This window comes from Amphimedon queenslandica, unplaced genomic scaffold (genome assembly GCF_000090795.2).
Source record: "Amphimedon queenslandica unplaced genomic scaffold, v1.1 AMPQUscaffold_13434, whole genome shotgun sequence".
NCBI classification, from domain to species: Eukaryota; Metazoa; Porifera; class Demospongiae; order Haplosclerida; family Niphatidae; genus Amphimedon; species Amphimedon queenslandica.
In genome coordinates, this window is record NW_003546330.1 from 16,448 (window position 1) to 31,233 (window position 14,786).

The 14,786-nt window shown below is 36.8% G+C and overlaps 2 protein-coding genes across 2 annotated transcripts; both read right to left on the bottom strand.

The window, feature by feature from the left end:
• Positions 1 to 23: 23 nt before the first annotated feature.
• Positions 24 to 1,601, bottom strand: LOC109581542 (receptor-type tyrosine-protein phosphatase kappa-like). The gene is made up of 9 exons (XM_019995741.1): positions 1,507 to 1,601; positions 1,091 to 1,459; positions 1,014 to 1,040; positions 868 to 967; positions 748 to 818; positions 624 to 701; positions 320 to 573; positions 188 to 275; positions 24 to 137 (listed from the first exon to the last, which is right to left on the bottom strand). The coding sequence occupies exons 2-9, from the start codon at positions 1,431 to 1,433 to the stop codon at positions 40 to 42; spliced, it is 1,059 nt and encodes a 352-aa protein (XP_019851300.1). The 5' UTR covers positions 1,434 to 1,459; positions 1,507 to 1,601; the 3' UTR covers positions 24 to 39.
• A 3,629-nt stretch (positions 1,602 to 5,230) lies between these two features.
• On the bottom strand, positions 5,231 to 10,600 carry LOC100639483 (acetyl-coenzyme A synthetase 2-like, mitochondrial). Its single transcript, XM_003386158.3, has 14 exons — positions 10,214 to 10,600; positions 9,784 to 9,880; positions 9,571 to 9,717; positions 9,206 to 9,258; positions 8,819 to 9,150; positions 8,076 to 8,223; positions 7,888 to 8,025; positions 7,711 to 7,803; positions 7,411 to 7,523; positions 7,232 to 7,358; positions 7,030 to 7,157; positions 6,719 to 6,782; positions 6,523 to 6,644; positions 5,231 to 5,621 (listed from the first exon to the last, which is right to left on the bottom strand). The coding sequence occupies exons 1-14, from the start codon at positions 10,470 to 10,472 to the stop codon at positions 5,433 to 5,435; spliced, it is 2,010 nt and encodes a 669-aa protein (XP_003386206.1). The 5' UTR covers positions 10,473 to 10,600; the 3' UTR covers positions 5,231 to 5,432.
• Between the last annotated feature and the right edge of the window lie 4,186 nt (positions 10,601 to 14,786).

Sequence of the window (14,786 nt, forward strand, 5' to 3'; positions counted from 1 at the left end):
TATACAAACAATGGTTAGAGGATTATACCTGCAGTATATTCATGATATGCTTACATGAACATAGTTAGCATTGATGTATTCTCTTTGACACATATCCAAGTTAGGATTAGTGATCAATGTTATCCTGTTATCATCATCTACAAGGAGACAATATAAGTGTGTTATTTGTTTAATATTAGGAACATACAAACTGTAATGTTTTTAAAACGATTGAATGCTTTGTTATCTTCACTGTATCCAATGGAGCATGACTTATCCTCTCCAGTATACAAACTCTGTGTTCCAATGATAACAATTATTCATTTTATACTAACAATACTTTATATTGCTCTTCAAATCCATTACTGTGACAAGTAGCTACATGATTGCCCAGTTCTTCCATTGATACTGGTAGAGTGGCTGGTATTAATGGATCAAAGGATGGTTCATTATAAATGTGATGTGGTGAGAGTTTGAGTGCTTCAATATCAGTGTAGGTTGGTTCATATAATGGCAACTGCTGCTGCTGTATTGGAACCTCTTCTGTCTCTTTCTCCTTCTTATACTTTTCTTTCTTATTGACAACAGCATATTCTGTTAAATGGTGGTTATTAGTTGATCATATGTACATTGTCTAGTATTACCTGGTTCAACTCTTACTGAAGTATCTTTATCTGTGATACTGTTATCATTCATAAGAAATGAATCAGCATACTTATTGTCTATGAAGTTGTATACACTATTATTATCATTTTTAACATCAGTTACCTTCTTTTATAATATTATTTGTTTGTGCTGTTAGTGGAAGTTCCAATGGTTGTTTATCAGATTTACTGTATCTATAAATAATAATAAATGATGACAATGTAGCAACAACTGTAAACAAACCTTTTCTTTCTTTGTATTATAACAGTAACTATTAAAAGTGTTATTATTACTATTATTATTATAATAAGTACTACTCCTATTACTCCTCCAATGACAGGTACTATAAGTCAAATAAATTAATAATTACTTAGTATATTAAATCTTACTTTGATTAGATGCTGATTCTAATGACACTAAATTGAGATAAATGAAGTCAATACAATTTTAATTATACAATATATACCTGATGATGACATTGATACTGTTGCTGATGCTGATCCTGATACTAATTTTGATGTTGATTCTAATACTGTTGCTAATGCTGATTCTAATACTGATTTTGATGCTGATTCTGATTCTAATGCTGATTCTGATACTGATGTTAATTCTGATGCTAATACTGATACTAATTTTGATGCTGATACTGATCCTGATGATACTGATTCTGATGCTGTTACTGATGTTGCTACTAATACTGATGTTGTTGCTGATACTGATTCTGATTTTGATGCTGACTCTGATGCTGATGTTATTGCTGTTGAAGATGGTGAGACTGATATTGCTGTACTTGCAGATGCTGATGTCATTAATGATGATATTAATGAAGGTGATACTAATAAATTTACACAATTATATGTATTTTATATCAATATACAGTACCTTTTCTAATCTCTATTTCAATAGGATCACTGAAGGGACCTCTTCCAACAGAATTGACAGCAGCTACACTGATGTTATACTCACTACCAAATACTAGATCATTCAATATGATATATCTCTCAGTACTGGTGAGGTTGTATGTGATACTACTGTTACTGATAATCACTGTATAACCTGTGATTAGACCATTATGCTCAGAACAATTAACCTCATTCCAAGTGAGATTATTAATTGGTTGTAACAGCATTAAACCTTGAGGGGCACCAGGAGGAGCTGTAAAATAATATTAAACAACAGGTTTAATGAAAAGTGATATACCATTTGATGATATTGTATCTTCATCAATTGAACTAGGATCAGATCCTCCTAGTACATTACCAGCTCTCACTGTGATGGTATAGTTCATACCACTGTACAGACCTATTAATGTATAACTGTATGTTGTAGTGGACTGATGAGGAGCAACAGAGACTGTCTCATTCACTGATGATAACTGGGGACAAGATGGAGTATAGGAGATGGTGTAGTATGTTACATAGTTGTCACTACTGGGAATAGTCCAGCTCACTGTAATACCAGTGGTTGAGACATTAGATACTGAGAGACTAGTTACTGGACTAGGAACTACAACAGATATCAATTACACTCTCTCAATGATAATAACTCACCATCAAATCTTAACACTGTTACAGTACTATTAACTGAAGGAAGATCTATATATGAGTACACACTGATGGTATAGGTACTCATTGGTGAGGGATCTGTTAGTACAGTTTCGTCTTCACTGGTAGATACTACATTCCTGGTTACACCTCCAGTAGTATACTCAATCACATATCCATTAGTCTCTGATGAATTGGTCCAGTTCACTTTGATACTAGTAGCATTCAATATAAACCCTCTCACATCATCTGGAGGACCACTAGGAGCTAGAGAAGAGACAAAGGTATCTACTATTGATTAAAGTATAATCATACCATGTAATATCACAGATTGACTGTAGCTGACTCCTCCAATCATTGCTATACAGGTAACATTAACTGACACTCCCAGTGGATCAGGATATACCAGTAGTGTGTTGTTGTATGTCAGGACATCAATTGATGAATAGTTTGAGTTATTCTTCATCACTCCATTCACTAACCAGTAAACATCATTTGAAGGATTTATATCAGTAGTTGTGAGACAATCAATACGATATTGAGTGTTATTGAGTTGTGTAATGGATGAGACTAGTGTCCAATTGATTGAATTAATAACTAGAAATACATCAACAATGTTAATAGTACATTAAAAGGTGCAGTAGCAATACCTGGTAAGGTCTGTACACTGATTGTACTAGCAGGTCCCAGTAATTGTTGATATGCTCTGACTGTGATGCTATAAGTTGTTCCTCCTCTCAGTCCATTCAGTGTGATTGTATTATTACTACTTCCCTCCACCTGTACTGTCTGCACAGTGTCTGTGTCACTAGTGACATTAACTACATATCCATCAGCATCAGATGAATTCCAACTGACAGTGATAGTGGTAGCTGTCTTGCTGACCTCAGTAAGAGAAGAGGGAGCAGTTGTTGGTACTAATAAAATGAGATAAAATGAACTAATACAAGTTTCTGAATAATGATTACCTTTTACTTTTACAGTTTGAAGACTTGAATTTACTCCAAAATTAATTTCACATTGATACTCATGAATACTATTAAATGATTTGTCAAATGAACTAACTGCAACAGTATCCCAAATGAGGCTAACAGAATGAAGATATGCATTACTGTTCATGTCCTCTATTGTTCTATTTCCTATAGTACAATTTGTCCTCCCATAGCAGTCAATAGCATTAGCTATTACTGTAGTTCCATGTTTAAAATATAAGCTATAGTTGAAGTGTTCAGTTCCAATTTTAACACAGTTCAATGTAAACTGCTGAGGAAATACAGTCATATCAGTAACTAGCTTAAATATGAATGATGATATCTCAATGGACCCTATACACACATATAATAATGATCATATAGTATTAAATAATTATACTTACTGAATACATTAGCAAAAATGACTTTACTGTTAGTATCTGAGCAGTTAGTGGGTAGACAACACTTGTAAAGTCCTTCATTGTTCGTTGAGAAATTACTATCATCAGGTAAGTATAGACTGAGAGTAGCATCAGGTGAAGTGACAGTAGTACAGAGGAATGGATCAGTCTCACTACTGGTGTTACAATTAATGGAAGTATTTCCTTTTACTTGAACCCATTCACCACTAGTGAGGTTAGTGTTAGGAAGTATACACTTCAGTTTAGAATCAATAGTTGTGGTTGTATTCCAGAAATAAGAACCATTAGAATAACACTGTCCATTGTGAAGTAGGTAAATATCTATTATGATAAAATAAAATTAATCTTGCAATTCACTAATGAAATACCAGAACAATGAGTGAAGACACTGATTGCACTACTAGCAGGTCCCAGTAATTGTTGATAGGCTCTGACTTTGATGTTATAAGTTGTTTTCACTTCCAACTCCTCTATTGTTAATGTATTATTGCTACTTCCCTCCACCTGTACTGTCTGCACAGTGTCTGTGTCACTAGTGACATTGATTACATATCCATCAGCATCAGATGAATCAAGTGCAGTCCAACTGACAGTGATAGTGGTAGCTGTCTTGCTGACCTCAGTAAGAGAAGAGGGAGCAGTTGATGGGACTATTAGATTAATACTATTAAATATATGTAAATGAATAACATTACCATTTATTGTTAAAGTACGTGTTCTATCAGCACCACCTTGATTATTCAGTACACACTGATACATTTGATCTCCATTAGTTGATTGACTGATTGATCCTTTACTGAAAGTCATTCCATCCCATGTGATATCAACAGTATAACTTACTATGTAGACAATATTATCTAAAACAGTACCACGACAATGAGCACTATTAAGATCATAACATCCAGTGCGACTATACAATGCAATACTACCAATGCTCATACTAATGTCATAAGAATGGTGTCCAATTTTAGTACAATTCAGTTTGTATTCCTGAGGATATACTGTCATATTAGAAGGAAGATCAGCAACAGTAAATGATTCTATCTGTGCATAATCTGCAAATTATAATTATTACACCAATAAGTGATTATAGTCTCCTCTTACTGAATATATTAGCAAAGATGATGTTAGTGTTAGGATCTGAACAATCAGTGGGTAGACAACACTTGTACCAGCCTTCTTGAGCTGCTGGTAGTCCCTGAGCAAGATAAAGATTGATAGCAGCAGGTGAAGTGACAGAAGTACAATGAAAAGGATCACTGTCACTATTATTGTCACAGTCAACAGGATCATCAGGATCAGCAACTCTAACCCACTGACCAGTAGTTAGATTAGTACCAGGTAACACACATGATATAACTTCATTAGCTGCATTGACAGTACCATCCCAAAAATATGATCCATTGTAATAACACTTTCCATCATGCATCAGATATATACCTGGTAAAGTATTAAATGGCATATAACACAAGACACATTAACATACCACTACTAGGAGGACATTCACACAATCCATCATCAATAAGAACTAATAGACCAACCAACATTAACAGCATAAGTCTTGATACCAGTAATCTATCCATTGTCTGATAATAATGCATTTCCTACTTTAACTGGAGACTTTAAAAACAATAAATATAATTAACAGCATTATAGTAAGTGGGCGGACTGCTTTCAAGACAAAACATTTAGCGAATGTCTTATAAAAATAATAATAATAATAATTTAATTATAACCAAACCTATAGCAGTGATAATAATAATAGTCAGCATAAATTATGAATTCAAAAATAATAATAAAGAATAGCTAACAGCTAAAGAGAGAGAGAGAGCCAGTCAGTAGATCAGTGTATACAGCAGTATATCTGTAGGTTATTGTTCAGTTTGTTCTGATTGTGTGGCTGCTGCTTCCTTCAACCATTTCTGCATAATATCATTAACTACTGGTGGATTGGCTAGTGTGGATACATCTCCTAACTCCTCATATAAATTATTTGCAATTTTTCTTAAAATACGTCTCATTATCTTTCCTGATCTGGTCTTAGGTAAACCAGGAACTATCTATTGAGAAACAATAAATAAAAACTGACTTTTAACATGCACAGACATGTACTAGTACATGCATCTATCTACATGTATATGCATGATATGTACAGTGACTAGTGTGTGTGTCTGGAGGTGAGTATCAGTAATGTAATACCTGAGTCCCTTGATATCTGCCCTCAGCTTCACCTCAAGCAGATATCTCAGTCCTCAGGTATTACATTATTTATATACACACACACTGGTCACTACGTAGAGTAAAGCATTATGTTGTGAATAGTATATTTACAATAAACAGAAACTGTTTATTGAAAGCAAAAACTTAAATAGAAACAATTAATGGTCTAATGAAGAGTGAAACAAGAACAAAGTGCAACCCTAACACTACAATAATTGAAGTAATACTGTCAATTAAGCTATTATATATGTATACATGTACATATGATTGAAGAGTGTCAGCACAAAATTTGCAGCAAATTGGATGGGGAATAAGGAAGCTATAAACTTGTTATATCACTTGAAGAGTACAAGGATTGTATTGCATTGCATATTGCTTTCTATGATCTGTTTGCAACAATAACTTGCAAGATTATGAATAACAAGAAATAAAAAACAAAAATAAGAACAAAGAAACACTCAACACAATTGAAAGAATGAAAACCAGTGAGTCACAAATAATGAACCAGCAAATTGAAACTGAAAGTATATCCAATGCAATAACAGGATCCTGTGTTTCTCCAAAGGTAGAGATAAGTGAATTATTGTTGTTACTGAATACCATTATGAATACAAACTGGAATAACAAATATTAATAATTACTAATGATACTAAACTATAGTACCCAATTTATAGAGAAATACAGTAGCGTGTGAATATGAATATGTACATGTATATTGTTTATTTATTTATTTATTATTACCAGGAATTTGTGAGGTACAGCAAAGCTCCCAACCCCAGTCTTCACCATTGCCTTGAGACCAGTAATGATGGAGTCCTCATCATCAGTGACTCCATCTTTAAGTATCACAAATGCTAATATGGCTGGAGAGAGAGAGAGGGGAAGAGAGAGAAAGAATAAGAAAGTAAAAGAGAGAGAGATCATTTTCTAACTTTACCTTGTCCGTATACATCATGAGGACAACCAATGACAGCAGTCTCGGCTACACGACCATCTCTATTCTAATTAAAAAAATAATAAAAAAGTAGTTGGTATTACATTTTCTGATACATATACATGCTCTTATGTTGTGTAGAAAGTTTCCAATCAAAATTGAATCTTTTACAAATTTTTAAAATTTGCTCCAAAATTGAGCCAAAGTCTCTGCACTATAGTACAGGGACTTTTCATCAAAAATTGCTAGTAGAGAATTCTCCATTTTAATTACAGTTTCCTAATACATACATGTACTTATGTCCTTATGCTTACCATAGCACTCTCCAGCTCAGCAGTTCCCAGTCTGTGTCCTTTAACATTAATGACATCATCAACCCTACCAGTTATCTTATAGTGGCCATCTTTATCTCTGTAGGCTCCATCACCAGTGAAATAATAACCTAGTTAATTAAACAGTAATTAATAACCAGTACTTAATAACTAGTATTTAATAACTATTTATTATCAAAATTACCAGGGTATGGGCGGTAATAGGTTTCTAAAAACTTTTCATGGTTCCCGTAGATGGTTCTTGCCATAGAGGGCCAGGGTTTCCTGATACACAGGTTACCAGTGACATCATTACCTGTAATCACCTCCCCCTAATGATTAGTAATTAAAACAATTATTATTAATAGTTACTAAACAAGTTACTTTATCATCAACTAGAACTGGTTCAATCCCAAAGAACGGGTTCATGGGGTATCCTGGTTTAGGAGTGGAGTCATTGGCTGATGGGCGTGGCGTTATCATTATACCACCAGTCTCTGTGTAAAGTAGAAAAAACAAACTATAAGATAATTCTCATAATTGTTATACCTCTCCCTCCCCTCCCTCCCTCCTAACCTCCCTCCCTCTCCCTCTTTTCCCCTAACCTGTCTGCCACCATGTATCCACTACAGTACACCTGGCCTCCCTCCCTCTTTCCCTCCCCCTCCCTCCCTCTCTCCTAACCTGTCTGCCACCAGGTATCCACTACAGTACACCTCCCCTCTCCTACCACAGTGTAGTACCACTGCCATGCTTTGTCATTTAATGGCTCACCAACTGGTGGAACAAAAAATAAATAAATAATAAATAATTATTATTTTAATAAAACAACAAACAACAATAAACAACAACAGTCCTTACCACAGCCCAGTATTCTTAACGAGGACCTGTCATATTTAGTTACATATTCATTGGTTGATTTCAGTAGCATCCTCAGTGCAGTGGGTGAGGTGTATATCTGTGTCACCTTTAACCTCTCCGTCATCTCCCAATAACGACCTGTAAACCACACCCAGTTAATTAATCCCAAGCCCCACCCACTCAATTACCTGGATCAGGATAGACAGGTGTACTTTCAAACAGTACGGTGGTTACTCCGTTGGACAATGGTCCGTATATGACGTACGAGTGGCCGGTGATCCAACCAATGTCAGCGACACAGGCAAACACATCTCCTGGTCTACAATCAAACACATACTGGGGATAGGAGGAATAAGAGAAAGATCGATGATAATTAGGTAATAAACCTTTCTAACCCTCTCTCTCTCTTCCCTCTTTCTCCTCATGCATACATACGTATTGGAAATGTGATTAAAATGGAGAATGCTCTCCTAGTTATTTTCAGCCAAATTTCACCAAAAATGTGAAATTTTTTGAGAATTCTCCATTTTTATATTTTTTCTGATACATATACATGTTCTTATGTTGTGTAGCAAGTTTCAGCTGATTCTGATCAAGATTAGATTTTTTAATGAATTTTTAAATTTGCTCAAAAATCGGCCCAAAGTCCCTGTACTATATATAGTACAGTGACTTTGGCTAAATTTCGCCAAAAATGAAATTTTGAGAATTCTCCATTTTTATATTATTTTCTGATACATATACATGTTTTTATGCTGTGTAGAAAGTTTGAGCTGATTCCGATCAAAATTAGATTTTTTATGAATTTTTAAAGCTCCACAAAAATCGGCCCAAAGTCCCAGTACTGTAGTACAGTGACTTACCCTAATTTAGGAATCTATCCTCCCTCCCTCTCCCTCCCTCCCTCCCTCCTTCCCTCCCTCCTCCATACTTGTTGTGTTAGTCCAGTATAGAGTATATATCCAGCTTGAGTGTGAAGGATCCCCTTAGGTTTCCCAGTACTCCCTGAGGTATATAGCATGAACAATGGATCCTCACTGTCCATTGGTTCAGGAGGACACTCTGTAGACTCCTCTTTCATAAGCTCCTCCAGTTTATGGTCCCTACCAGCTGCCATTGGCACAGCTGCTCCAGTACGAGTGGCCACTAGTACCCTCTTCACGCAAGGACTCTCCTTCAGGGCAGTATCCACTGTCTCTTTGAGTGGTATGGTCTTACCTCCTCTTACTCCTTCATCAGCTGTTATCACTGTCTCCGCTGTTGCTATGGAAACAAAAGGGAGAGGGGTAGAGTGAGAGAGGGTGTGGCTTAAACTTACCATCGTTAATCCGACTGCTTAAAGCCTCAGCACTAAAACCAGCAAAAACAATACTAGAAAATAAATAAATAATAATTACATGTAATTAATAATAATTAAATAATAATTAAATAATAATTATGATACATTATTAGATAATAATCAGGACACACACAAGACATGACCACAAACACAATAACACAAAGTATCATGTAATGAAACACACACCAGCTGTATACACCAATTAAATACTACCATTATACCAATTAGTACTACTACCACTACACCATTGTACCATTGTACCATTATACCATTGTACCATTGTACCATTGTACCATTGTACCATTATACCATTATACCACTATACCTTGGTACATTACATTTACCTGTGAATGGCTCCTATCCTAGCACAGGCTAATATGATAGCGATAGCTAGAGGAATCATTGGGAGGTATAGGACCACACGATCTCCTTTCCTGATACCCTGGGACTTTAAAACATTAGCAACCTGACACGTCATGTCTAGCAATTGTCTGAAGAGGGAGAGAGGGAGAGAGAGAAAGGACATTAATAGATATGATAGGAATTGTTTTTGTTACTTGTAAGTGACAGGCTCGTGTTGTTTTGGTTCATCTTTTTCCCAAAGTACAGCAACCCTATCTGGATTATCTCTGGCATGTCGGTCCAAACAATTAACTGAAAATAATAATAATAATAATAATAATAATAATAATAATAATAATAATAATAATAATAATAATAATAATAATAATAATGATGATGATGATGATGATAATAATAATAATAATAATAATAATAATAATAATAATAATAATAATAATAATAATAATAATAATGATGATGATAATATTCATGAATATTAATGAATAGTAATAATTGTTAATTAGGGGTGTGGGCGGTAAAATTGACCTTTTTATGCAAAACAGACTTTTTTAAAAAATTGAAAAATACGAAAAGAAAACAACAGCCACTATTCATGTTGCTATGAAAAACCACGAGCCTCTTTACCTGTGACATTTAAAACTCCATTAATGAACCATTTAATGTCCCCAGAGTTCATATCAACGTCCATCACTTTATCGTAAGGCTTGATCCACTCCAGCCTCTCCTTAGCCAGCTGGTCCCAGAATGCTTCTGGCGCCTTTAGACTCTCCTGGTACCAGAGCTCATTAGAGGGAGCAGTGTGACACAGGGTCACTGGTGAATGGAGCCCATTGCTCTCCTCTTCTCCTACACGAGGCTTCTTTGGTACTGGCTCTCTGTCCATTGGAGCAGGTTTTAAAATGGAGGGATTGATACGGGGCCAGCTAATACTGTTTTACTGAGAAGATAAAAGAAGATCTTTTGAAAAAAGGCTCTAAAAGAGGTGATCAATCATCCGACATCAATCAATGAATATTAATTAGGTTCACTATGAATATCATTATGAAAGAATTAGATCTAGGTGTGGCTAATAATTTCTAGGCGTGGCTAAATTAAAATGGCGGACGAGGAGACAAAGAAGCAGATAAGAGAGCTCCTCAAACAGGGACCAATGACAGCTATAGAAATTGGCAAAGAGATCAAGAAAGATAAGAAAACACTCAACTCAATTTTATATAGAATGGAAGACTTAGAATCTATAAAAACGAGTGGTGCTCCAAAATGGCGATTGAAATCATCATCGTCTCCTACTGTCGCCACTGATTCTACTACTCGACTCTCAGACGCTCCTCCTTCTCCTTCAGCCACTTCGTCCGCTAGCTCTGGTGCTACACCTTTAAAAGACACTAAGAAAGAAGAGCTTAAAGAACGAATAGTTCGATTGCTTCCGACAGAGCGTGAATCTGCATGTTCTACTATAGACATTGTTAGAAAATTGAACGACTCTAGTGTCGCTAAAAAAGATGTAACAAACATTCTCCATAACTCTGATATTGCTGAAAGTATAGCCCCAGCTGGTCAGAAGCCGTTCTGGGTAAAGAAGGGGTTTGGAGGAGAGGTCACAACTCCCTCGTCCAAATCTACTGGGACAAAACTTGAATTAAAAGGAAAGAAATTATACACGCTAGAAACCAAAGATGACATTATATCTTTTGTTCCAGCAACTGATGAGAACATTGGGGGAGAGGGAGGAGAAGGAGCAGTGAAGTCCAAACCAACCGTCAGCACTGATTCACCTAGCGATGGTTCCTCGTTGCCTAGCAACAGTTCTGCTACAGCTCCTCCCACAGAGGGTATGTCTTCTCTTTCTTTAAGTGAAACAGACTTGAGGGAAGCTGTTTTAAACCACTTAAGTAAAAACAAAAATAAATCTTTTACAGCAGTTGATCTTAAAGATCTTTTAAATCAACCAACAAGGGATAAAGTATATGTGGTCTTACAGCAGCTGGTGAAGGAAGGAAAGGTTGGGAAGAATAATGATGGAACTTTTAATATACTCGACTAAAGATAGGAGTAATGACAGTTTTAATTTATATACTTCATTGTGCTGTTAAATAATGTAATTAAGAGTGTTTTATTGCATTGAGAGAAAGAGAGAGTAGCTATTAATATTTTAATTATTGTTAACATTATAGATCTTTTATTATGATAATTATCTAACAAAAACAACACAACTGATAACGATCACAGAATGATAAATAAATGATAACTGGAGGATGACAGGAAGATGAATAAGAGGATAAATATGAAAGAGATCAGTTCCTACTCAAAGTGCATCAAGTATTAGACCCACAAACGCTATCAGACGGCTCCAATGCAAGCAAAACCTGATCAAGCCACTTCAGTGGAGCACTGAGTGCCATATTGATCCAACAAGGAGTGCTAGTAACTTCCTTTCTGCTGTAGCCTTCCCCCCATCCTTTGGTAAAACTGAGCTGGATGCTGCAAAGCTCAACAAGGTCCATTGTCTCGTCCCGTCCATCCTTTGCAGTCTTGGACAGGACATAAGAGAAAAGGTTCGTATCGAATATCTTCAAGTAATAGTTATTAGGAACTTTAATAACTGTTGATCTGGGAAGGCAATGCTCAAAATTGGTCATCTTACTGTTAACAAATACCGCTGCAGAGCCATGATTCTCTACAACCAGCTCATGATTACGGTATCGTATAATTATTCCATTTCCAATAAACTTCCTAGCCTTGTTGATAGTCTCATTACGATTGACATTTGTGATTCTACCAAGACAATAACGACTACTTTCAGGTTCATTTGGATCCGTAAAACCATCCACTACAATATGTTCATGAGATGATAAAGCATCAAAAGGAGAGTCCAAGGACTGGGTGAGTTCATGATACTGAACTGAACACAAAACAGCTGTGTCTTCATATGAGACCGATATTATCTCAGGCATTGGCTCACTAGGAACTAAAAACAGAATACTGTACTATTAATAGAATCAATGATGTACTATAATGTACTATTAATAGAATCAATAATGTACTATAATGTACTATTAATAGAATCAATGATGTACTATAATGTACTATTAATAGAATCAATGATGCACTATATTAATGGGAACTAAATCAGACTGATAATGTGTTAAAACATTATGAGTGAGTGGGGTACAAGTATTGCCTGTTGACACTACATCCCTCCCATGATAGCTGTCAAATACAGACACTCAATATTACCTGGTGCCTGAGGAGGGGGAGGTCTAGCTGAAGTTGATGGTTGCTGTGATGAAATACCTGATGGCTGAAAAGGGAGCCGTCTAACTAAAGCTGATAGTTGCTGTGATGAATTACCTGATGGCTGAGGAAGGGGAGGTCTAGCAGAAGCTGATGGTTGCTGTGATGAATTACCTGATGGCTGAAAAGGGAGCCGTCTAACTAAAGCTGATAGTTGCTGTGATGAATGACCTGATGGCTGAGGAAGGGGAGATCTAGCTGAAGCTGATGGTTGCTGTGATGAATTACCTGATGGCTGAGGAAGGGGAGGTCTAGCTGAAGCTGATGGTTGCTGTGATGAATTACCTGATGGCTGAAAAGGGGGAGGTCTAGCTGAAGCTGATGGTTGCTGTGATGAATTACCTGATGGCTGAAGAGGGGGAGGTCTAGCTGAAGCTGATAGTTGCTGTGATGGATTGGATGAGGAGCTACAACCAGATATGAGCATTGGATGCAAAGGAGGTAAACAAGGTGGCATATAGTTGGTGGCAGAGCCACATGGAGGTAAAGGGAGAGCAGGGTAATACGTAGGATTGACCTGACTAGGACCAACTTCAAGAGGAGGTATCAGTGAATCCATGACCAGCTGTTCCAATATTTCTGAAGGCTCTAGTAGCTGGTCTCCTGGTACCTGTCCAATAGGAAGCGAGATACCTTCAGCTCTTATTGTAGGCTCCAACTGATCTATGTCAACAGATAGTCCAATTTCATTGAGCGTTGGGATGGACAGCTGCAGGTTGGGCGGTTCCAGAGGCTGAAACGAGTCGAATGAATGTGGCAGTTGAGGGTAATATTGCTGCTCTTCGTCAGGTGATAGTTGGTTAATCCTAGGAGACAGTTGTAAGTCCAGTGGTTCAAGCCCCACAGGCTGAAAAGAGTCAAATGAGTGTTGCAGTTGTTGGTCCAATTGCTGCTCATAGTATCCACTGGTTGCTGACTCTCCTGAGTCTTCCTGTGTGCTGTCCCAGCCTTCAAAAGGCAGACGATAGTGAGCTCCATTGTTCTCTTCTTTGCTGGAAAGAGGAGAATCTAAAAGAAAGTGTTCATGCAAAGTAATTAACTGAAGCAGCTGGTATGGTTTAATTCACCTGCTACTGGCTGCTGATAGTAAGGCTCTGCATTAGTAGCTGTAGCATTAGTAGCTGTAGCATTAGTAGCTGTAGCATTAGTAGCTGTAGCATTAGTAGCTGTAGCATTAGTAGCTGTAGCTCTATCAACAAAGACAAGACCAGGCGTAGCTAAAATAAAAACAAACCATAGATATACTACTAACCAATACAGCAATGCTATCAGTATAATCATCAGTAAAAACTACATGAGAATGTACATCACTTGTGAATCAATAGTTGTGTACATGTGGCAAGTACATGTACATGCTTACAAGAAGGAGGATGGCCACAATTAGAATTCAACAAGACAGGCTGTTCACCATGATCAGCAGTAGGCCTTCCAGGGGCTTGCTCCAGTTGTCCTGTTGAGGAAGACTGCTGTTCATTCTGCTGTACTGAAGCAACGATTCCACTCGGTCCAACTTATGAAAAAAAAAGATTATACTTTTTCTTTCAAATGATTAGGTACCTTGTATTAAGGGCTGTGAGCAGTAGCTGGGTTTAGGAACATAACAATTCTTGGTTTTAGTTGGAATACGTTCAACTAATATTGGTGGTAACACTAAAAAGAAAGGAAAACTTTACATAGTCAACAAGTGCAGTAATGCAATGGATACCTGGTGCTTCAACACGCTTGTAATGATATGGGTTGACACAGATTAGCTCCAAATCATTCTCGTATGCATACTCGCAGGAACTAATCGCCTTGAGCTCGTAGTGGGTCTGTATGTCAGGCCACCTCCAGATTTTGCAGTAGGTGACGTGAGGGAGTCCTTTCCTGTGGCAGATCTGCAGCCTCCCGTCCAGGCTACGCT